We start from the raw sequence: 24,744 nt of genomic DNA on the forward strand, positions 1-24,744 counted from the left end.
GGAAATTATCTTATTCGACTTGGCGTCGCTGCAGGTGGAAGAATTAGGAGAATAGGAGACAATAACGATGTAACGCATTTGCGTATTAATAGAATTTTAATTTATTAAGTTTTCTCCCTAGCTGTCAGTGTCTTGATTCTCATTTACAAAGGTATTATATGACTCTAGTGATAGTTAACTAATAATTGACGATGGTAGTAATCAATAATAACCATAATCATAATCGTAATGGCTCGCTGTAATCGTAGTAATCATAAGTAGAAGAAGAATTAATTGGTAATTAATCATATCGATCGAAATCGTACCTCGTCGTCCCTGTCATCGACTATCGACAGTGTGAATGACTGCATCGATCTCCGACACATGCGTACCCGCTTGTACGCATCCGTGTGTTGTATATGAGCGTGAGAACGTGTACACGTCGTCGCATGAGGGGCTCAACACTCATCATTGATGAGTCATCAATATAAAGGTAACGGACGGATGCTATTGAATTAACAATATATTCTGGTTCAATAGGGATATGTTTATCCTGTTTAATTGGTAATACGATAACGTAAATATGATCCACAATTTATATTTGTCAATAACTCAATCATTTAATGAAATAAATTTGGATACGTATTCAATTCAATAATATAATAATCGATATAATAATAATCGAAATAATGGAATAATAATAATTCAATAAAGATTCAAATTCAAAATGAGTTTTCCTAATTCGACATTATAGTTCGGCATAAATTATCAATTATAATATTAGATATTTTATATTTCGTACATCATTATTAGAGTAACTACTCAATTTTAAAAAATGTACATCATACATGATTGATTTCATCAATTAATAGTATTGGCTGAACCACCGGACGTGACATAAGGCACGGAAATGAAATAAAAAATGTGTTCTTCTTTTAATGATCCGATAAAGCTGAAACCAATACGCCGATATCTTTAAATCTTTTTAATCTGTCCACCAAAAATTTTGGCATCGATTGCGAGACAGAAGCGAAATAAAAAATGTGTTCTTCTTTTAATTATTCGGTTAAGCTGAAACCATTACGTTGATGTCTTTAAATCATTCTAATCTGTCCACTGCTTTGAATAGTGCTTACTCATTTTTGTGATAAGCGCATCAAAGCCGCAGTTTAATAATAAATAATTAATGATACAGAGCACTTGCACAGTGTCCACCGCCCGAAATCAAAGTTCATCGATCGTCAGGTTCGTCGAGCTCGCTTACCGCGAGTCCATGATCTTCGACAACAGTCCAAGATTCGAGATATAATAATCCGGTCTGGTCTGACAGTCGTGCGACGCTGTCTCTATTGTATCGAGGCCAGTTTCGACGAGAAGCTTCTGGAACCCGCACTTGCTCGCGAACATCATGTCCGTCTTGATTCTAGAACGAAAGAACGATTCTCACTGAAATGAATGCGTTGAATCGCCTAACAGGATTTACTCACGAGTCCCCGATGAACAGACACCGTTTAGGATCGACCTGGCACACTTTAAGAAGATAATCCTTCAGATTGTCGCTGGGTTTGCCGCATCCGATCGGTTTCCTTCCGCTGTAGTGGCTGATCAGTTTGATCAAGGTTCCGGAACCTGAAAATCGCCGGAAATTAATCAATGATCGATTATTACATCGATCTGATCGACTACCTAGGGCTTTTCTCTCGTGATTCACGACGATCCATTCGCTACTGGACCCGGACAAGAACAATACGTCTTTGTTCTTGAGACACTGGACCGCGTAGGTCAGCGTCGACAGGCTGCACCTCATGTCGAAGTCGAAGATCACTGCATTAATGGCGTCCATGCTCGTCGCGGAGTCCAGGGATCTGTTCACGTCGTCGTCGAATATCAGTGGTCGCTGGAATAGATCATTTATCAATTAAAAGTTCCGTCGCTGAAATGGATTATAATTAGACTGCGGACGTTTATGCAATTGTTCAATCTTTGTAGACAAATTTTCAGGAAGTGGCGCGAAATGAAATTCTACTTTCATTGGCATTTGTAGATCCAGAATTAATAAAAATCGTACGAAATTCTGCCGAATTCAACACTAAACGTACCACCACCGGCGAACTGACCGGTTCTAGATTTTTTTATTTCACAATTAATGAAATTGCAAATATGCTTTCATCAGAAATGATTTAATGAATATCTTTATTAAAGCACATACTGCTATGTACATTGCTACTGTTATACATATACAATATACAGGGTGGGTCGCCACATTGTGCCAGCTCAAATATCTTTGTTGTTTTTAAAGATACGTCAAATGTCTGAAGGACAAAGTTGACTGGTAAAACGGGGCTTATACGACACCAAAAAAAATGTTTGTTTTTATTTAATTTTGTCTAGAGATATGAAGGTGACCTCCATTTTTTAAATGGAATGAGGTATTTTTTAATACATCAATCGATGCAGCTGGACATTCGTTATAAAAAAGTACTAACCTATGTATGTCGACATGTTAGTAGTTCCGGAGATATTTCAATTTAAATAACTCTAAAATACCATTACTTTAATCTTTAAAAACAACAAAGATATTTGAGCTGGCAAAATGTGGCGCCCCACCCTGTATATACAGGGTGTCCCACGTAACACTTTTCACGATTTTTCAATTAAGTGCTCTTGCGATGTTCTGACAAAAAAATATTTCAAACAAAAGTCGATCAGTTTTCGATTGGCTGTTTTTCCACCTTAATTTTTTAAAATAGTACTTCAAGGTCATCCGAAGGTCATGGTACACTAGGTCATTGAATTAGTCTTGACACGGGCTATAATACTGTCAAGTCAAAAATACCAAGTGGCATTTAAAAAAAATAAAGGTGGCCTTGGCAATACTAAAAAAGAAAGAAAATTTCGAACTTTTTTTATTGCAGTGTATAGAGCCAATCGAAAACTGATCGAATTTTGTTTAAACTATTTTTTTGTCAGAAAAGCGATGCGTGGGACATCCTGTAAATATTGCTATGTATAAATAAATGAATTCTCGTCATTTTTATAAAGTAACCACGTGCTTATTGAATTTACAGCTCGGCACGTTCAGCGTTAATACTCCCGCATGTTTTGTACATTTTTATAAGCCATAAATGCATAAGTTTCATCGCTGAAGGATCACGACTCACGTCTTCGGGTGACATCTTGATGCCCCAGTCCGCTAGGACCTTCCGGAACGGCTTGCTGGCGACCACGAATGCCTCTCCGGAGAAATTAATCTTGTTCAGGTACCAGCCCACCACTGCCGATGGCAATACCACTTGCTCCTGTGGAATAATCACACGGTATCAATCACAACGGAAAAATTTCATTCCACATACTACTAATTCACTCGTGTCTGAAATGACACATCGAGCTGATCATCAACGAAGATAATATTCACCGGTTTCAAATCCAGGCCAGTGGCTCGCACATTCCGCTTGTACAGATCGAAATACATCGTGCTGTTGTTCGACACTAGGTAGATCCTCTTCCCGAGGTCTTGAAGCCTCTTCAGGCTCTCCACGGCTCCGGGGATCGGCTTGCCCAAGATCCACAGGACACCTGCTCCGAAAATGGAAACACTCAATTTTTCGTTCGAACTTAGCGTCCAGTATGCACGATTGTTCCGTCTCTGAGATCTACATCTTCGAATCGCAAAGTGAGGACTCATCGGCAGATGTTGCAACGCTATGCGAACATCAAATCGATCATTTCACCGTTGCAATTCGTCCGTCAGCGTCGACGAAACCATCGTGACCGCTTGACGCAGCGAAAACAGCATTCGCAGAGACACTCACCATCGCAGTCTGACAGTACAACATCGAACGAGTTCAAGAAGATCCGCAACTGGTCCGCGGTCATGTCCGACAGGTTCTTAGAATCGGTTACCCCATTGTTGATCGATGGCGTCGTCATTACTGTCTATTGATCACGATCTTTGCTGCACTGCTCAGTCTCCACGTCCTTCCGGCTGATAAACACTGAAACCGGTAGCTATATAGTTTCAGCGATTTAAAATATGCGGCAGGTAGCTTATCTTATGAGAGGTTAACGTTCACCAAATGTTGAACAACATTGTAAAAAATGGAAATGGTACACCGTTGCGAGTCATTCCGATTGGTAGCTCGTGAAGGCTAACTAAGACTTACCTTGCGGAAGGTTGTTTTTGCATTGTACTTCGCATGGAAATATTCGGTTTCCTATCATGATTATTCATCGCGTCTTTATATTTGCATTATTTCTAAAATTCTAAAGTTAGACATCTGCCACACACCGCGCGGCAATCGTTTTATATTTTTACCACCCGTACCGTAGTCTTTAAAGTACCGTCGGAAAGGGTCTCGAAATTTTGAGAGTTTTAGCAACTTTACGATTGCAACCGTCACGCCTCACAGTGCGGCGTTCTTATGGTCGGAGTGGACAAAAGTCTGTTCTTGACGAATTCTTATAGGAAATTTCACGCTGATCACGAATATACCGTATACTCAGGGTCCCTGAATAGAATTTAACCGTTTTTTCCTCAAAATACCGTTTTTTTCTCAGTTTTTTTTTAGTGTTCTTGCGTGAAAAACGGTTAAATTCAATTCAGTGACCCTTAATACATGGTATATTCGTGATCAGCCTGAAATTTCCTATAAGACCTCAAAGTATCTTTGTTTCGTTTGAGATCACACTGTATGTTTGCAAGTGATGGAAACAGGGGTCAGTTAAGAAAAATTGCTCTTCAATGCATCATCTACAAAAATGAGGAAACATGACCAAAAATTAAATTGAATTTTATTCAAAATTGAATGTCAAATAATATTTTATAAACATTACAGCAATGATAATGGACAGAATATATAGGTAACTTCACAATAATAAAGGTATGCCAATTTACATAATATAGGCCATAGAGACTATACCTATGAAGTAGATATACATATATATATATATATATAAATATTTATTGTATATATATATATATATTTATATCCATAAAGAAATTACTATAATAAAAACTATAATAAAATATATACATAGAGAAAAAAAATATATATACATAAAGTCACTAATTATGTCTGTAATAAATAAACATAAATAATAAATTTTTACTCTTGAAAAATAAAAAAAACATTGCAATGCACCGCATTTATTTTATGAAAATAAATTAGTTTTTCTCTGTAACGAAATTAATACATAAAATAAATAATTGTTTTTGACGTATATGGAGAAAGAAAATGCTATGAGTGAAAAATGGTTTAAAAATGGTTTTTAAAAAGTTTTTTATATATTTTATTTTCTACTGTCATTGTCATCCCGGAAGCAAGTGTGTATATAAAATTTCAGTAAGATTGGTCTATGCGAAGAGGCTTAAAATTCGATTACAAGATTTGACGCATAAGCGTGGTAAAAAATAGCACACAGCCGTTCAAACGAGTTTGAAGCAAGAAATGTTTACATATTTGTGAAGTATAATAGTTGTGAAATCGAAATACATCAACACCCCAGGATGTTTTGACCTGAACTCGAGAAAAGCTAATTTGAAGATATTAACGTTTATAAAACTTGATTCTGACTTAGTGTTTTATTAATGCTATGAAACTATTTTAACGGTTAATGAGACAGGACAAATGGATATTCCTCACCTGCTTCGATACCTTCCATATTCAAAATTGAAAGAACGAACACAAAACAAAGTTATTGATTATAGGAAATCAGCAATTGATTGGGCCAGGTCTCGCGTGAATTCTTCGATGAGCTCTCTAACGAGCTCTCTGCCACTTATGCAAACGTGATTCCTGCCGTTTGTTGTGGAAATTTGAGATTCCCGGCATTTGTTTCATACACTAGAGACATATCTGAAGGGATTAGTAAAGCCAAATATGGTATGGAAAATAGTTGCATTTTCGACTTTTGTCCACAGGCGGCCGCACTGTGGCGCCTGTCCCTCACGTCATTGTTATCCTCAAGGTCCGTGAGGGCCCGACGCACGTATTCGCATCAAGTTGCTTCTTCGCGAACGAAAAGGCAACTGGACACGGGAAATTATGGTTTATAGACCGGGCCACGCTCGGTCGCGCGACACGTGGTCCTCCCGGGACAAACAATCACTCGCGGATTCGGAATAGAACAATTCTAAAGATCGATAAATCGAACTTCGGGCGCCAGGCACGTTGCCGTGCCACGCGAAAACTCTCGAATTCTTAGGAAAGACCGCGAAACGAATCCGGATCAGCGAGGACTGCGCGGTAGCCAAGGATAGCCGCGAACCGGCCCAGGATTCCACGTGGGGAAAAAGGACGGGGCATTCCCCGCGACGGGAATGTTTCTGACAGGCAGAATAAGCTAGAGTCGATTAGGCAAATAATAATCGTTTATTCCGAACGATAGCTGTCGATACAAGCCACCGGTGGAAAAGCGGCGGCAGTCAAAAGATTTGCCGGCGCGACGCGACGGCGATAATAACACTGTCCAACAAATGTCAACTTTTTAAAAGTATTTCGATTCCCACTATGCGATTCTTATAAAGTTTTCGCGCTGATTCCGAATCTGTTTTTCATTTTTTTCCTATACGTGCAGTTTTTGAAAAACATGGCTTTGAAAAAAAAAACATATTTTTCAACTTTAAACAAATATTGTGATGTTATTATAAATGATATTGAATTGTTCTTTACAGCAAAAGATTCTGCAGACTTTCCCGAATACATTGATATCCAATATTAATACATTAAGTTTGTTTAAACATGTTTAAACAATGATTAAAGACGGAGAGACACCACTTTTGCACCAATTTTAGAGGATATTTTTCAATTTATCTCAAAAAATTCAGGTCCAGCGGAAAATCGAACTGTACCACGCGATAGAGCAGACTTTTATCTTGAGAAACCACCCTTTCAAGTTTGTGACGCCGACGTTTTTTTCGAACCAGAAAGCAAAATATCTTCGCCCGACATGAGTTGTCACCAGTGGCGCTCACCACCAGAACGGTCGTTCGCCGCTCCGTATCCCGTTCCGAGCGCCACTGGTGGAAACTCATGTCGGGCCAAGATATGTTGCTTTCTGGTTCGAAAAAAAGGTCGATGTCGCAAACTTCAAACGGGGGTTTCTCAAGATAAAAGTCTGCTCTATCGCGTGGTATAGTTCGATTTTCCGCTGGACCCTAATTTTTTGAGATAAATTGAAAAATATCCTCAAAAATTGGTGCAGAAGTGGCGTCTCTCCGTCTTTAATCATTGTTTAAACATGTTTAATAATGTATTAATATTGGATATCAATGTATTCGGGAAAGTCTGCAGAATCTTTTGCTGTAAAGAACAATTCAATATCTTTTATAATAACATCGCAATATTTGTTTAAAGTTGAAAAATATGTTTTTTTTTTCAAAGCCATGTTTTTCAAAAACTGTGCGCGTGTAGGAGAAAAATTAAGGACAGATTCGGAATCAGCGCAAAAAACTCTATAAGAAGGACCCAACAGTATATTGAAATCATAAAAAAAGTTGAAATTTGTTGGACAGCGTAATCGGCGGATGTTCGGCCGGTCGCACGTGGTGTATTCTAATTCGCGTCGAGCTCGGCAGTCACAGGACTCCGCGTGAAAAATACAAGCCTCGAAAGCACGATTTCTGCCGAGCTCCGGTAAAACACGCGTCTCTTTACAATGGGACTAGGCGCGGACGAACAAGGTCGCGGCAAGAACGAAAGGGCACGTCGCGTCGTCCCACCGTGGAACGTCTCGAGGATAACCGGTAATATAACGTCGAAAATCGTACGCCCCGAATATTCCTTACTGCGGACAATCGGCGGTGTTCCGACCCACGGCCTGGCGTTCCTCTCGGGAGAGCTCGTCCCGGTCGGTCGTGGGACCCGCCACGGACACGTGTTACGCGACACGAGGTACGTGAAAGGAGGTACACGACATGTGGCCGTGACACGTGGTCGCGACACGAGGTTATGGACGCGTCGAATACGCAACGAGCCAACACGAACAGTTACCGATTACACTGTCCAACAGGCAAAAAGTATTTCGATTCCCACTATGCGATTCTTATAGAGTTTTCCGCGCTGATTCCGAATCTGGTTTTAATTTTTTTCCTATACGTCCAGTTTTTAACAGGTCCGTGCGATGAGCGATCACATGATAACTATGTAATGTCTGTAGTTATCAGCGGAGTAGGGCAATAATCAACTAGTATTTAAAAATAGCTAATATTTTAGCTAAACTTTTCGATTAGTTACTGATAACTAAATGGCAAATAACACTGTCCAACAAATGTCAACTTTTTAAAAATATTTCGATTCCCACTATGCGATTCCTATAGAGTTTTCCGCGCTGATTCCGAACCTGTTTTTCATTTTTTTTTGCTATACGTCTAGTTTTTGAGAAAATGGAGTTTAAAAAAAAGACATATTTTTCAACTTTAAACAAATATTGCGATGTTATTATAAAACATATTGAATTGTTCTTTACAGCAAAAGATTCTGTAGACTTTCCCGAATACAGTGATATCCAATATTAATACATTATGATTGTTTAAAGATGTTTAAACAATGATTAAAGACGGCGATGCACCACTTTTGCACCAATTTTTGCGGATATTTTCGAATTTATCTGAAAAAATAAGGGTCCAGCGAAAAATTTAACTATACCACGCGAAAGAGCAGACTTTTATCTTGAGAAACCCCCCTGTGAAGTTTGCATGGTCGACGTTTTTTTCGAACCAGAAAGCAAAATATCTTCGCGCGACATGAGTTTCCGCCAGTGGCGCTCGGGACGGGATACGGCGCAGCGACGGGATACGGAGCGGCGAACGACCGTTCTGGTGGTGACCGCCACTGGTGACAACTCATGTCGGGCGAAGATATTTTGCTTTCTGGTTCGAAGAAAACGTCGACCATGCAAACTTCACAGGGGGGTTTCTCAAGATAAAAGTCTGCTCTTTCGCGTGGTATAGTTCAATTTTTCGCTGGACCCTTATTTTTTCAGATAAATTCGAAAATATCCGCAAAAATTGGTGCAAAAGTGGTGCATCTCCGTCTTTAATCATTGTTTAAACATGTTTAAACAATCATAATGTCTTAATATTGGATATCACTGTATTCGGGAAAGTCTACAGAATCTTTTGCTGTAAAGAACAATTCAATATCTTTTATAATAACATCGCAATATTTGTTTAAAGTTGAAAAATATGTTTTTTTTTTAAACTCCATTTTCTCAAAAACTGGATGTATAGGAAAAAAATTAAAACCAGATTCGGAATCAGCGCGGAAAACTCTATAAGAATCGCATAGTGGGAATCGAAATACTTTTAAAAAGTTGAAATTTGTTGGACAGTGTTATCGAAATAGCGAAATCCTGACCGGCACTTACCAATCGGTAGATGATCTCCTTCCGATTATGGCGGCCGACGCAAAAATACTATATCGTATGAACGCGATTCTAACGGCGGAAAGTAACTACAACGTTTGGCGTCCTGGGTCCTAATGACCTCATTCGAGCCAGCTCGGGAACGCGGAAGCGAGGCGTCCCCCTACTTCCTCATCTATCTCCTCTACCACGACACTCGGGCCTATCGCGTAGCTTCTTTCAGAATTTAGGAAATTCGGCCCTGGACCTCCGGCAATTTCTCGATTCGTCGGGGCGACGGTCGATAAACGCTGCGAGATCGGTAAGGATGGATCCGAGCCATTCCGGATTGGCTCTCACGGCCTGTTCCCGGACGAGAAGTCGACCAGGTTGGGTGGCTGGTCATCCCTTATCCTTGATATCCTCGTCGATGTCACCGGGTTGATGAATCCGGGCTCGGTCCGATCCCAGCTGTCTTCTCCACGAGCGCTGTCTCGCTTAATAAGTATTTAATCGTTAACCGCAATTTTTTTGACGACTAAACTAGGAGATTAATTGTTAATTGCGATTAACGATTAAAGTAGAAATTTAGTCATCACCCGTTGATTAAACGTTTGCCCAACTCTGACTTCAACTGGAGGACTTTCGTAGTCTCGTCTCAAGAAGTACACGCGATCACATCGGAACATTTCATACGCTCGTTCGTTTTAAATTTGCAACACCGCTACAGTTTGCTAGTTCCGTGAAATAGTTGCCGAAGGTCAATGCTGCCGGCAACAAATTTGTATTATATTTAAAAAAAACATCGATTGTGTTAAAGACCAAGTACAAATCCTTTTTCGATTCACGAAAAAGACCGAAATTATCGTTGTTCGACTTGGCTCCGCTGCAGCTGGAAGAATGAGGAGAATCGGACAGAATAACGATGTAACGCATTTGGGTTAATAGAATTTCAATTTATTAAGTTTTTTCCCTAGCCGTCAGTGTCTTGATTCTCATTTACAAAGGTATTATATGACTCTAGTGATAGTTAACTAATAATCGACGATGGTAGTAATCAATAATAACCATAATCATAATCGTAATGGCTCGCCGTAATCATAGTAATCATAAGAAGAAGAAGAAGAAGAAGAAGAATTAATTGGTAATTAATCATATCGATCGAAATCGTACCTCGTCGTCCCTGTCGTCGACTATCGACAGTGTGAATGACAGCGTCGATCTCCGACGCACGCGTACCCGCTTGTACACATCCGTGTGTATGTATATATATGAGCGTGAGAACGTGTACGCGTCGTCGTATGTGGGTTTCTAATGATTCGCGCTTGTCCGACTCGACGCGACAAAAATCGTGACCGAACGTGGAAACGATAATCGGAACGTAAACGGGGAAAGGGGGGGGGGAACGAAAAATCATCTTACATATTCACAGCGATGTAAAAACTACTGACTGCCCGAAACGCAAAAGTTAGACCTCGTAGCTTGTACCTGACTAGAAAATCAACTCCCTTACACTCTTACAACACGGCGTTACCGTACAATAATTCGTAGGCGAAGGGCGGGTCCAGCAGGTGCGCCGGGTGGGGGGAAGGCGGGGACTCGGCATCGTGGACCAATCGTTGGACACGAGAAATCGGCGAACAGAATCGTATCGTAACAGAAAAGTCTCGTCTAATTCGTCGATCGAGGAGCCCGTCTCTAGCACCCGTACACCCGATCCTCGAGCAAATTCCCAAATTGAAAATCTTCGACGAACGACTTCTTCGTTTTATCTTCCACACGTCTTCCCTCCGCTATCCTGCTCGATTATGGCAGTCGAACCTTGGGTCACGTGGCCGCCGATCCTTCCCCCACCTCTCAGTGTTCAGAACCTGGATCCGTCCCCGTAGGCTATCAAGTTATACACGTTGTACACGTACATAGAAACATTCGTCGCACAACAAGCATGGAAACGCGATGGACGTCGCCGTGGAATCCCCTCGGATCAATTGTTAATTAGCTGTCCGGCAACGATGCTCGCGATCTGGACCGCGACCGTTCGACAAAATGGGAGCACCGAGTCTCGACGACCTGTTCATCGTAAACCTGTCAACCTTCTATTCATTTCCCGATAAATTTTCAATCGAACAGCGGGTCGACAAGGTTCACCGAGGAATCGTTGTCGTCCTCGGCAGCTCCCGCGCAAACTGTAGGCGCCTTCACCGTACAACGCCCCGGGAACCATAAGTTCGACGAGCCTCTACGGTCATCCGACGCTTTGGACAACCGCTCGAGAACTATTCCCTACGTTCGGAGTCATTGAGAATCATTTGTTCAACGACGCGGGGGCAAAGTACGCTGGCAGGCAAACGGAACCCTGGGACAGAGGTGTGTGTATCGCTGGTTAACAATTGCGAGCACGAACGTCCACGACCGTCCGCCGCCTGTACCCTGATCGGATGACCGAATGAACAAAGATGACGATGATAGTCCCGGCAGTGACGATAGCGCCAGCCACTAGCGAGTCTATTCGACGATCAACACTAGCAGCGCCTCTCGCTTGATTCATCTTGTTTTGGTGTCGTGGGCGTGCACACGACGCTCGATTGGCCGGGGCGACCCGCCGGTTCCTCCTCGCGACACAACCCTCTTCCGCGGAACACCTCTTTCGAACGGGTGTTTGTTTCGTTCATTGTCCGCGATCGCGAAGTCGAAAGTGACCCATCGGGTGGGGCGGCGACCGCCGAGAGAGTCCGCGATCGAGAGATCCGCCTGATCGAGCAAGTCCCCTGGGACCAGGGATTCTTACAGCTTGATCTTGGTGTCTCGGCGAGGACGGGAGATCACGGGAGCGAGCCGGGGACACACACCGGCGATCACGCGTAAATCGCAATCGAACGGAACAGTGACGATGATAGTAACATTAGTGCCGGTAGATAGTAACGGTAGTAACGTCTACGGTTTAGCAGAGATTAAACTGGGACTAGGCTGGCTTTAGTAGACCTCTTTCACATCTCTCTTTCTCTCTCTCTCTCTCTCTCTCTCTCTCTCTCTCTCTCTCTCTCGCTCGTGAATCCCGCTCTTTCTCTCTCTCTCTCATTTTTTTCCAATTTTTCTTTTCCTCTTTAATTAAGCGCTTACTAGTAGTCGTTGTAGTAGTAGTTACTTCGGTACAGTAATTAGGCGTACTAGTAGTAGTAGTAATAGTAGTAGTAGTTATAGTAGTAGTAGTAGTAGTAATAGTAGTAGTAGTAGTCAGGAGTAACGGTAAACTGTTATTAATATTAGGTAACACTATAAAAGAAGTCCTCAGGCTGTGGTGTTCCTTAACTACTGCTTAACAGTCCGTTTAGAGTTCACTTTTGTTCTCCGACGTTCCCGATGCCTCCCTGTCGTCCAACTGGGTCCAGCTGCCACAGTTCATCCACGGTTCGGTTCGGTTTCGCTTTTCGATCCGCGATTCGTCTAGTGTCCTGCCTTCGGGTACGTCTACGCCTGTCCCGTAACGAGTTGAGCGACACGGAGCTCGGTGGGCGTGGCCGCGAGGTATTAGGCGCCGCCTCGTTGCTCCCACCTCCTGTCCCGAGCGGCAGGACGGGGCAGAGGCTCTCGCGATTGGCTCTAGATCAGTTAGGCCCGCCCTCATTCGACCAATTCATCCCAGGAGACCTACGCCTACCTACCTGAATTACGGGACCTGTTCGCCTAGCTTGCTAACGGGACAGAGGGCGCAGGGAATGGCTCGTTGCCCGGCGAGTACTATACCGAAGAATTCGTGACGACGATGATGTGCTCTCCCCGGCAGCCGGGGAGCGCTCTCGATGAGGGCTAGGCGATGCTTCTAAAAAAAAAGAGGATCCCCGACGGAAATCCTGGGGAAACTTTCTCGTTTCGTTGCAAAGGTTGAACGCTTCCCTAAAACAGTCTTATCAATCTACGCTCGTATCAAAGTGCGAAACGGCTCGCGAGCCATTCCGTTCGCCTCCTGCCCACTGGATTACGTTCGCTCTCGTTCTTTTCTCCCCGTGGTTTCGAATCCCGCTCGAACTCGAAGAGGTTCACCTCCCGAAGGACTGCCCCCGTAGATGTTCTGGCTCCACCTGGTCTCCCTCCCCTCCTCCAACCCCCGATCCTCGAGATTAGTTCGTCGTAAATGCTTAACACGATTATCGATAATACAATAATTAATACGATCTATTATTCGTAGTTTAATTGTATACTAGTTTTTTTACGGGCACGATGCGCCGACCTCTCCGCGACGTTCTCAGAATACGGGGAGCGCCGCGAAGAGAACGGAAGAGAGGAAGAGTTATTATCGTACAGAGAGAGAGAGAGAGAGAGAGAGAGAGAGAGAGAGAGAGAGAGAGAGAGAGAAAGAGAGAGAGAAGAGAGGATTGACTATATTTTTGTTGAGACGAAGACGAAAAACTGTTGATCCTCTTCCGTCTCTCTCTCCCTCTCCCTCTTCCTGGCTCTCTCTCGCTCCCCGATGTGTTCGTCGTCATCCGCGTCAGCAGCATCATCCATCCGTTCGTCAGTAAATTCGTGTTACACGTTGCTGTTTACGTTTATTCGTTCGTTTATGCAGTCAATATTCGCACGGCGAGATAGCCTCGGTCGCGTGGGTTTTCTTTTATAATATGTTCTGTGTTATGTATAATATGTATAATCGTACGCCCCGCTAATGGCTGTTACTAGAACATTACACGTCTATATACAGTTTACCAGGAGCAACACAGCGTTATTAGTCGTTATTAAGATTAATTATAATGATTTATTCAGGCTGTCGCACGCCTCCGGTCGGTGTCGCCACCGTTTCGATTACGCTCGTGGTCGTATGGCCGCGTGCACGAAGGGCTCGCAAGGCTCTGCAGCTACTCGTTGACTCGCTGTGATCGTTCCCGATTCATCATCCACCGAGTCTCCGTTCTTTAATCGTAGCAATTCGATACCCAAGAAATAAAGTTGATGGAACTTTAAAGCTCCGTGGAAATGAAAAGAAAGACCAATTTCCTCGTAAACGAGAGATTAGGAACGACAACGACGAACCCCGCCGCTTCGTGCTCGCTCGGGGCACTGGTCGCGTGACTGTTCGCTGACCGATCTCGTTGATTTCCCAGCCACCGCCCCTTCGAACCATCCTTCGACACCGGGAGTCGAGAAACTGCACGGAAAATGCTCAAAGAATAACTTGAATCGTTGAGTACGAGGTAAATAGGTCGTACAATTTGTTCGCTTTAGGCCTGACCTGGAGGACAGTTCGGTCGGTAACGTTCGATCTCGGAAAACTGACGGAAAGTGTACACCCCGCATGGGCGGCGGTCTCTCACCCTCGGTGGGCGTGGTTTCTCGGATTTCACGAACGTTTCTTTGACTCTAAAATGCACTATGCCGAACTCACACTAGGCGGAACAACTCGAGTGGGCGTGGCACTTTTGCTCTCGGTCTTGACGCAGCTACGACACTGCCCTGCGAAGTATCCTATGAACATTCCTGGTCTAGATCATTCAAATTTACGTTCCTCTGGCTCTACAGTAAAGACACCTTGCGCTTTGGTAGCTACAATTCGCTATACCCGACTCCCACTGGGCGGAGCAACTCGAGTGGGCGTGGCACTTTTGCTCTCGGTCTTGACGCAGCTACGACACTGCCCTGCGAAGTATTCTATGAACATTCCTGGTCTAGATCATTCAAATTTACGTTCCTCTGGCTCTACAGTAAAGACACCTTGCGCTTTGGTAGCTACAATTCGCTATACCCGACTCCCACTGGGCGGAGCAACTCGAGTGGGTGTGGCATTTTTGCTCTCGGTCTTGACGCAGCTACGACACTGCCCTGCGAAGTATTCTATGAACATTCCTGCTCTAGATCATTCAAATTTACGTTCCTCTGGCTCTACAGTAAAGACACCTTGCGCTTTGGTAGCTACAATTCGCTATACCCGACTCCCACTGGGTGGAGCAACTCGGGTGTGGGCGTGGCAAGTTTGTTTCCGACCTCGACAGAGTCAGTCCGAGCCCACGCAAGATGTACACTGTTCTATTTATTCGTTGGTTACAGCCGGACTGCGAACGTTCGTGCAAATTTTGATCAAAAATTGTTCGACAGAATGAGCGAACGAAGATTTAAAAAATTTTATTCTACTGTTTACCGAGTTTTCGTGTTCGTTGTAAACGCACGAAGAGCCACGGTCCGGCGGCAACGAATGTGCAAACTATGGCGAACGACAGCCACGCGATCCAAGCGAAGATGTACCGTGTAGCCTGAACGGAATCCATCTTGAACGTCGATCGATAGGAGTCTCCTTGCACAAGTAAATCCGATACCGTTATTAAGTTATTGCACATTGAACAAACGATTACCGATGAACCCTCGGATGCATGTTACACACAATGTCCTCTACACACTTCGTTTCGCTTCCGGTCAGCAGGTCGATTATTATAAGATCTATATTCACTCGAGTACATCACCGTTCCTTCTCTTTCTTTCCAATATGCATACATACACGCATATACATATATATACTTATATACTCGAGCTCTTTTTCTCTTCGTATATATATAATATATATGTATAGATTTACTCATTTTTTTAGTCGTCCATTTATTTAATTATTTATTAATTTCATTTTATTCTCACCTCCCTCCCTTCGTTATTCTTTTTTTTATATATATATATATTTATATGTTTCTCTCATTAGTGCCTACTTATTGTTAATCAAGGAGGAATGTAGTCGTAGTGGTCGCGTTTGGTTGAGCGAGATAAAGAATCGTTCGAGCGAGCCGGCACGTTCATCGTCCGGTGTACAACTAATAATTGAACAGGAGACCTAATCGGCATGGCGGATACTCGGACGTGTCTGCGATCTGAACACGTCGTTCAACATCCAGTCCCGGTTCAGCTGGAACTTCGTTGTATCGTTCGTTTAGAATCGACTTCGTCCTCCTCCACTTCCGGTGCCAAGCCAATTGCTATCGTTTCTGTCTCCACGCTAATCTGCTGTCATACAATTATACTAAAATTTACGTTACACGAACTGAGATTAAATTGCACGTCTGGATATTGAACCATTGGCGAAAGCATTGTTTTAATCTTTGTTTTCTCGAAGATGAAGAAGTTCTGATTGCTGAAGAAGTTGAAATGATCAAGCCATTAAAAGCATAGTGATTCGGTACACGAAAGTCGCTTGTGTGAACTCCGGAGGAACCAAGATGGCGCAGGTGGAGCCTACTTTACCGACCGAGAAGCGTGAGACTGGGAGGACCCAAACAGCGACCGAGATTTTCGAGAAAATCGATGTTGAAGGTGGACGATGATCGGTCGGACACGTCCGATGCCCGTCATGCGAGTCGTTCAAGGCCTCGTAAACCGCGGAGGCACAGGTTGCGCGTTCGATGATTATTCGACACCTGGATCAGGCATAAACCAGGCGAGCGTCCGGAACCAGAGAAACTGAACCCAGTATGGCCGCCTGTGCTTCGTGATTATTCGACGTAATCCGATCAGTACCCTAATGATCCTTAAGTTTACTTCCAAGCGTAGACTATATTTCGCCAGAGAAAAAAACACGAGAGCTATAATTGATTGTGTATAGCCTTCTCCTTTCTTCCGACAAGGTTACCGCGCGAGTCATCTATATTGTCACGAGATATGATCATCCATAATTACAATAATAATTTTATCTTTATAGTCGTTAGTCGCCGCGCCGATTCACATACTCAACATCGATAGGGGGTTCATCTTTTTTTCTTTTGTCGGTTTAGCTTTACCCATGGTACTCGCGTCGAATATACATTATGTATATATATAATATATTTTTTTTTTCTTATTTCGTTCACACATATATATATATATATAATATATATATCATATATATATATATATATATCATATACATATATATTCGTATATATTATAGTATATATATATATTTATATATTACGGAACTCTCCTATGTTTAAATAACTTTGTCCTTCTCGTCGGGGATATTCAATTCCTTACGAATAATTATACACCGCTGTACTTCTTCTGTTTTCGTTTTTTCTTTACATATTCGCAGCCTCGGAACCGCGCAATCGTACTGCGCGATCGAGTCGAGGTTCGCCGCGGAGCGCGGAACATCGAACAATTTATATACTTTATAAGGCCCAAATATTGTGCGCTACCTGTTCAATGAAACACGCCAAGAAGGAATTGCGAAAAGCATGTCGAGCGACACGAGCGCAGAGGGGCACTCTCTCTCTCTCTCGGACGCGCTTCTGTTCTTTCTCTCTCTCGAGGCTCAGTTTCTCGATTCTACTGCCTGTGCTATTTGCTGCGACTAACTTTATGCTTGACCCATCGAGGAAAAAGGGCTCGACGATCGGCGGCAACAACGGCGCGTCACGGCTTTCGTCTCCCGGTCCCATTCGATCGTACCGGAAAAACTAAACGATAAACAAACAAACACAAAGTCCGCTTCGCTCTCTCTCTTTTCGAAGAACATTTTTCTCCCGTCATCATGGGGTGTTCGGCTTGGCAGGCTCGCGTTTGGCACCTGATTCGGACGAGCATGAGTGCCAGCCTGCCTTGCCGATCGACGGGATCGATCGCTTACAGAACATGCTTCAGGAGACACGGTCCCTCGTAAAGCCATTCGCGACGCGACTCTAAAACGGACTAGAAATTGGGGCCCGCATCGTACCGATCGTCCTCCGCGAACCGATATCACCGATATCCTGTCGGCTCGCACCGTCGACGATGGACCCCGTTTGGTAAACAGTTTCTCTCCTGCGACGAATGCTGATGAACCATGGAAGCTGGAGCATCGAGAAGATCGAGGATTCAAGGACGAGCCAGCGACGAGGATGTCCTCTCTTCTTCGAACGGCTAATGTCCTGTTGAACTCAACGAGCTCTCTTGTCCCTCGTCCCCTTAATTCTTTTTCCTTCCCTCGGCGACGTACCCGTCGGATAACCAAGGCGACCATAGAGAACGCTTCTCTGCTCGCTCCTAACGTATCCGGCTACCCCCGTGTAGCTTCTACACCCCCTGGAATGCCTTGCCAATGCTGAGTTCTGTCTGTTCTAGCTGTCGACAGCGTCGCCTGGCTCAAGTAGCGCTGTCTCGCACCACGGACTCGTCAGCGGTGTCGTCGCTCCGTCGATGACGACCGGGTGACGAAGAGGTTTGACGATTACGAGCGAAGCTAGGACCGTCGCTGGCCGTGCTGCTGGTAGACCCGGTGTCCTCCGAGTCCACCCGAGTCCCGGAGAGCACCGGCATCGAGAAGGGCGGCGAAGAGGACGGGGACGAAGACGAGGACGAGGACACGTTGGTTCGATGACTGGAGAGGTTGCCGTTCCCAGCGGTTGTTTTGCCGCGTTGACGACGCGACGATGCTTCTGGCTTGGAGTCCTTGACAGTAGTCTTGGTCGTCGCCGTCGTCGACGACGCCGACGTCGCTGACGGCCGTTGTATCGTTGACGACGTTGTCGCCCCTCCGGCTGCCACTTGGTACCTCGCTGTGGACCCGAGCTGTTGCTGTGCTCGCACACGTCTGTCGTCTTTCGGCTGCGGCTGCGATTGCTGCTGCTGATGCTGCTGGGACTTCGGCTGCAACGTGTTCTGCAGACTCCAATGCTGCGACTTTCGGGGTTGATTCGAACCGCTGAAGATGGACGAGGAAGAAGACGAGGGCGACAGAAGGTACCCGCCGCCTCCGCCGCTGGTGGTGGAGACTGTCGCGCCACCGGTAGAAGCGGTAACCGCTGGTACAGCTGCTTCCGGTGCACTGTCTGCCATCGGTGACCCCGCAGGGCCCGGTACACCGCGTACGACAGGCTCAGGAACAACGACTGGAGGACGTTGCTGCTCGTTGTCGCCCAGATCGCCAGCGCAGCCGTAATCGTAGCTGCAGCATAGCTGCCCGTCCTACGGAGAGGTTCGTTCGACACTGCGTTAGCCACCGGCGGATAGAACGCGACCCGCTTTCGTCTTTCGCGTTCGTCCCTTCACGGTCGGTACACCCTCTTTGACGGCACACCGCGAAAAGTCTTGGCCCCGCGAGCCTCACATCGGCCCCTTCATACTGCGATTTCGCTCTCCAGTGGACCCAGGTGTACAGGGTGGTTTATATGCAGTAAGGAGCGTAACTGATTCCACACACACTTTAAATCAGGACAACTTATAACTTTTATATGAATCGACCAAACGACTTCGATTTCTCTTTAAGGCTAGAAGAATTAGTTTAGTAAATGATAGGGGTGTGCGAGAACCCGATGGTCGGGATGAGTCGAGAAGAGGTCGAGTCGGGTCGGGTCGGGTTTCCGAAAATTTCGAGAATATGACATAAGACACTCTTGAAAAGAATTCGTGATGGACAACATCCTTTCAATTTCGAAAACATCTAGAATAATAAATCCGAAACTATGAATGTGTTCATTAAAATGAATATAAATAATTACTGGGTTCTCGAAATTTTCGGGTACCCGCCCCGATCCCGATAAAATGTCGTGTTCCCGACCCGACCCAATAGTTCGGGTTCTCGCACACCCCTAGTAAATGACGTCTAATGAATAAGTTGAAAAAATGCATTTGGTCGGAATTGCGAAAAAAATAGTAAAAATTGATTTTTACCTCTTTTTTTGGTCAACTAGTATAAATTATATACGCTCTGAAAATTTCATTGAAATTCGTGAATTGGTTTACGAGTTATAAACGATCGAAAGTGGTAAAAATTGCAATTTAGCTAGATTTTCAAGATTTACCACTTTTGATTGTTTATAACTCGCAAACCAATTAACTAATTTCTAAATGAAATCTTCAGAGCGTATATAATTTATACCAGTTGACCAGACACATCTTTTGAATTCTCGTTATCAGCCCAGCTAAAAAAGTAGTAAAAATCAATTTTCACTATTGTTTTTCGCAATTCCGTCCAAATGCATTTTTCCAACATATTTTTTACACATCATCTACTAAATTAATTCTTCTAGCCTTACAGAGAAATTGAGGTCGTTTGGTCCATTCATAAAAAAGTTGTTCCGATTTAAAGTGTGTAGAATCAGTTATGCTCCTTATTGTAAATGTAGCCACCTAAACATCTCCTTCATTTGTGATCACACAACATATATTTTTAACGTAATGTAAATGGTATCACAAGGTGAATGCTTTGCAAATGTTATTCCTGTCTCGAGGTCTTCTTATCCGGAGTTTTCAAGATGATCGATATTCTTTTTCCTTGCATATTCTAGTCGATGTTAAAACGCATTTACACGTGTTAGTAACATGAGCTCGAAGTAATCCCTCTGAATTGAAATTAGACGTGACTAGACAGCGAATGTTTATGCAATTTTCAATTTTCGTAGATGAATTTTAAGAAAGTGGAATAAAATAGAATCTCATTTTCCGTGGTAGTAGCCTTTTCAGATGTGAAATAAATAAAAATCGTGCTAACTTCTGTCATATTTTATATCATAGTAATTTTTCAAAAGTTTAAAAATCCATAATTGCATACAGTTCCGCAGTGTAGATATGTCACTCATTTCCATCGATATCATTAGACAGCGGGTCTCTATGCAAAATAAAATTTTCCACTCGAATTGCAACGAACTGGAGTGAAATAGAAATCCATTCTCTTTCTTAATATGTTGAATAGGTTGAAAATAATATAAATAACCAACTCGAGAAAGAAATCAAATGCTTCGCAAATTGCATTAAAAACATTTATTATCTCATCACGAATAAAGGAGACATTTAGGTGGCTACATTTAGGCGGACCACGCTGTATATATGCATGAATTTTACCATAAAGAATCGTATAAACCTTCAAGAATTTCAGGATACCACGCCGAGGCCACTTAAGGACGAAAACGCGAAGAATTCAGGATGTAGACCAGGCATGTCCCAGCAGCTCAAGCTTACACTACTGGGGCTCTTCCGAGCAACGCCCCTCCTAAAAGAGCCAAAGCGATGGAAGAGTGGGGACAGCGGACTCGCGTCATTCGCTGTCCCCACCCGTCGCTCACCCCCACCACGAGACTCTGGCTCTTGGGAGGCGTGGTTTTGCTTAGCGCGTTGCTCTTGGCGTTCTACTGTGCAGAAATGAATTGTTGTTCAACTTCACGTCATATTTGCATAGTATTCGCCGTCACCGACGCTGCTCGTCGTCCGCTAAAGCAAAGTAGACTGTTTCGTGGTAGAAAAGAGGAGGAGAAAGGTCGACTTTGCTCGATCGGATCGCACGAGCGCATCAATTGGACATGCCTGAGCTAGCATATTCGAGTGGAGCGGTGTAAGAACTACGTCGTGTACACCCCTGGCGAAATGTATTCGATCAAATGAAACAGACCTCTGTCATTACACATTGCACATTGGTATAAAACAAACAGTGACTTGATAAGGTGATTTTAGGACAATATAATCAGTAGACCGCGGATCTTCATGCAAAATAAAAATATTCTGCATCGATCGTGGGAAGCAGGAAGAAACTAAAAATTGATTTCATCCCTTGATGACTTTGTTACATAAAAAACAACGTTCCAATGCTCTTAAATTTGTCTAATCTATTACCGTTTTATATTTCAGCCAATCAAAATGTCTTCATAAACACATGAAGATCAAATGATCGAATACTTTTCGACCGGGATGGAATTTCGTGGCGCCGAGTCCTCGGGATCGTTTTGCGGAAGCGTCTACACGAATTTGGAAAAGATCCGGTCGTCGTTCTGCTAGGGTGAGATTGTGGCATTGATTTGCGGGACCATAAGCTTGGTGCCATTCTACGTATCTTGCGATTTCCGGCTTGTTCGACCGAGCCGCTAGCCCAAGACTTTTCGCATCGCGGAAGGGAGACTAGGTAATCCTCCACATAGTATGCAATTCATTGTTTCGTTCGGCGGCTGAGGGGATCCCGCTGCGGAGAGAGATCGACGTGAGACGTGATCCAGATCTCGACGTCGCGTGTGCGTATATTCATCCTCCCCGTGATCGATGACCCTTGCGGCCCGGTCCCGACGGCGCGCGGCGTTCTCCCTCGGGCAAATTGATAGCTTCACGGACTCACAGTTACAAGAATTCTGAACGACAATCATGCTGTGACAGTTGGGGGACAAAACAATGAATTTCCATAGTATGTATCTGACACCCGACGACAACGTGTCTAGGCTTTCACTACGTTCGCGCGGCGATTCTGGCGAACGCGAAGCACGAGCGATCATGTCCGACGTCCCACGAGGCCAGACATACTAAATCCTCCACCGCTCGACACCATAAATCCTGTCCGCGAGAGCTTTTTCAGCGAGTCCCGACACACCGTGTCTTGGCCTCGTAGATCGCGCGGCACAGCGCTGCTCCGTACTTTTCTCTGGTCTGCAAAGATCACATGTTCTATCCCCGATCAAGATCGAATTATTTGATAAACTCTAAGGATCGTTTATGGTCGCTGTTCTGCGCCAGAATCGTCGCTGGACAACACTCGATAGAGAGAGACAGAGAAAGAGACTCTTGGTGCTTCTATCGAATCTCGAATGCAGATCAGAGGAGGGTGCAAAAGAGGCTCAAGTGTAACCAAAAAACATAATCAACATAAATCAACAAAGAAACGAATCAAAATGCAGTCTTGTGTGTTCCTTCTTTCTCTCCTTTGTGTGTGTCTGTCACCACGTGCGCCGTGCGCCCCTCCCAAGTGAACCGATATAATATACCAAAGAAAAGAACCGGCCAGCAGTGAGAGAGATCTAATATAGTCTGCGATCTAGCGGCGGACGACTTTGCGTCTCGAGAGGTGTATGTGCCTGTGTGTGTGTGTGTGTGTGCGTGTGTACGTGTGCGCGGATAGTGTTCTCCATTAGTTTTGTTCATTTCAGTGAGAGAGAATCGAGTCGGGTGAGTCGGTTTTAGTCGTGAGAGTGTGGGTGAGTCGGCGCATGCGAGATCTTATAAACGTGCACGCAGCCATTACCAGACTATGGGGGGACCCATACGCTTCTCCCGATCGATCGATCGACAAGGACATACAGGATCGGTCCTTCGAAATTGATACGCAATATTCGAGCCAAACGAATTGTTATTAGACTGCTGATATGTACGCGTAAATTATGCAAAATTACTTATTTCAATGTTTCTGCTGTTCCGAATAGCAGCTACTCATTTTCAGGCATGTGATCCGCAGTCTAATTAGGATCCATTATCCTCTGATATTTTACTCTTTTATGTTAAACAATTTTTGATTACGTATTCAGATAAAGGCTCGTCGATCTGTCGATCGAGATCGCCTCTGACAAGGAGTCAACGTATGAAGCATGCGACGTGCTCGCGATTCGCTCTTAACAGGTCCTTGACACCACATCAAGCTCCATCTATGTCACGTGTTTTCCCCCTTAAAACCCCTAGCTTCCCTGATAATCTACACTTAGATCATTTATCGGAAAACAGCGTTCGATTTAACATCAGTTTTACTCCTCGCGCAAAACCCTCTAGACACGTGGAAACAAATAAACAGTTTGCCTGCATGAAAGACTGTCACGTGACATAGACGATCGAAGAACCAATCAGGGCGCAAGAAATCGTCAAGAGGAAGCGTGGTGACCAGCGTGCGGCGATCATACGATCGGTTAGACCTCTAAGAAGGGAGACTTGAATTTCTATTCGTCTAAACCAGAGCTGGGCAGCTGGCTAGCGTCTGTCCCAAGTTATCCCCACTATGGGACCACTCCACGGGGCCCGATAGACACGCCCAAGTTTTTCCCCATAGTGGGGGTAGCTCGAAGAAGAAGCGCGAGCTGCTTGTGAGTGGACTGCGACTTTTAAATGGAAAATGAAAATTGTCTGCTACAGGAAGCTACCTTTCCGAATAATTAAATTCTTTCGATGCTTCTCTTCTTCTGGATTTGATCTATTAATTTCTTTCAATGTTCTTCTTCTTCTGGATTTGATCTATTAATTTTGATCACAAACGCACGTCTGCAGTGCACTGCGAATTTTAAATGGAAAATGAAAATTGTCTGCTACAGGAAGCTACCTTTCCGAATAATTAAATTCTTTCGATGCTTCTCTTCTTCTGGATTTGATCTATTAATTTCTTTCAATGTTCTTCTTCTTCTGGATTTGATCTATTAATTTTGATCACAAACGCACGTCTGCAGTGCACTGCGAATTTTAAATGGAAAATGAAAATTGTCTGCTACAGGAGGTACCTTTCTGAATAATTAAATTGTTTCGATGTTTCTCTTCTTCTGGATTTGATCTATTAATTTCTTTGAATGTTCTTCTTCTTCTGGATTTGATCCTATTAATTTTGATCAAAAACGCACGTCTGCAGTCTACTGTGGATTTAAAATGGAAAATTAAAATTGTCTCCTGCAGGAGCTATCTTTCTGAATAATTAAATTCTTTCAATGTTCTTCTTCTTCTGGATTTGATCTATTAATTTCTTTCAATGTTCTTCTTCTTCTGGATTTGATC

At 43.8% G+C, this 24,744-nt stretch overlaps 2 protein-coding genes across 6 annotated transcripts in view; both read right to left on the minus strand.

Annotated features, from left to right (window-relative positions):
- Window positions 1–98: 98 nt before the first annotated feature.
- Window positions 99–9,451, minus strand: LOC143215982 (uncharacterized). The gene is made up of 7 exons (XM_076438652.1): window positions 9,346–9,451; window positions 3,792–3,974; window positions 3,395–3,555; window positions 3,141–3,278; window positions 1,666–1,876; window positions 1,467–1,608; window positions 99–1,402 (listed from the first exon to the last, which is right to left on the minus strand). Exons 2-7 carry the CDS (start codon window positions 3,907–3,909, stop codon window positions 1,240–1,242), a joined length of 933 nt encoding a protein of 310 aa, XP_076294767.1. The 5' UTR covers window positions 3,910–3,974; window positions 9,346–9,451; the 3' UTR covers window positions 99–1,239.
- The window catches only part of LOC143215978 (protein kinase C-binding protein NELL1), a 94,693-nt gene continuing 78,772 nt past the window's right edge, over window positions 8,824–24,744 (minus strand). For all 5 annotated transcript variants that reach the window (XM_076438645.1, XM_076438644.1, XM_076438643.1 and 2 more), the window contains one exon: window positions 8,824–19,212. In XM_076438645.1, coding sequence (XP_076294760.1) covers window positions 18,366–19,212 — 847 coding nt within the window. In that variant the 3' untranslated portion in view covers window positions 8,824–18,365. The remainder of the gene's footprint in view (window positions 19,213–24,744) is intronic.

Source organism: Lasioglossum baleicum, chromosome 14 (genome assembly GCF_051020765.1).
Source record: "Lasioglossum baleicum chromosome 14, iyLasBale1, whole genome shotgun sequence".
Lineage (NCBI taxonomy): Eukaryota > Metazoa > Arthropoda > Insecta > Hymenoptera > Halictidae > Lasioglossum > Lasioglossum baleicum.

What these genes read in the sequence shown, in the direction of transcription:
- LOC143215982 (XM_076438652.1), bottom strand. Translation starts at nt 3,909, where the DNA reads ATGACGACGCCATCGATCAACAATGGGGTAACCGATTCTAAGAACCTG. An exon ending in TCAAGATGTCACCCGAAGAC is followed by an intron (nt 1,877 to 3,140) that starts GTGAGTCGTGAT and finishes GATCTATTCCAG; the next exon opens with CGACCACTGATATTCGACGA. An exon ending in TCACGAGAGAAAAGCCCTAG is followed by an intron (nt 1,609 to 1,665) that starts GTAGTCGATCAG and finishes GGCGATTTTCAG; the next exon opens with GTTCCGGAACCTTGATCAAA.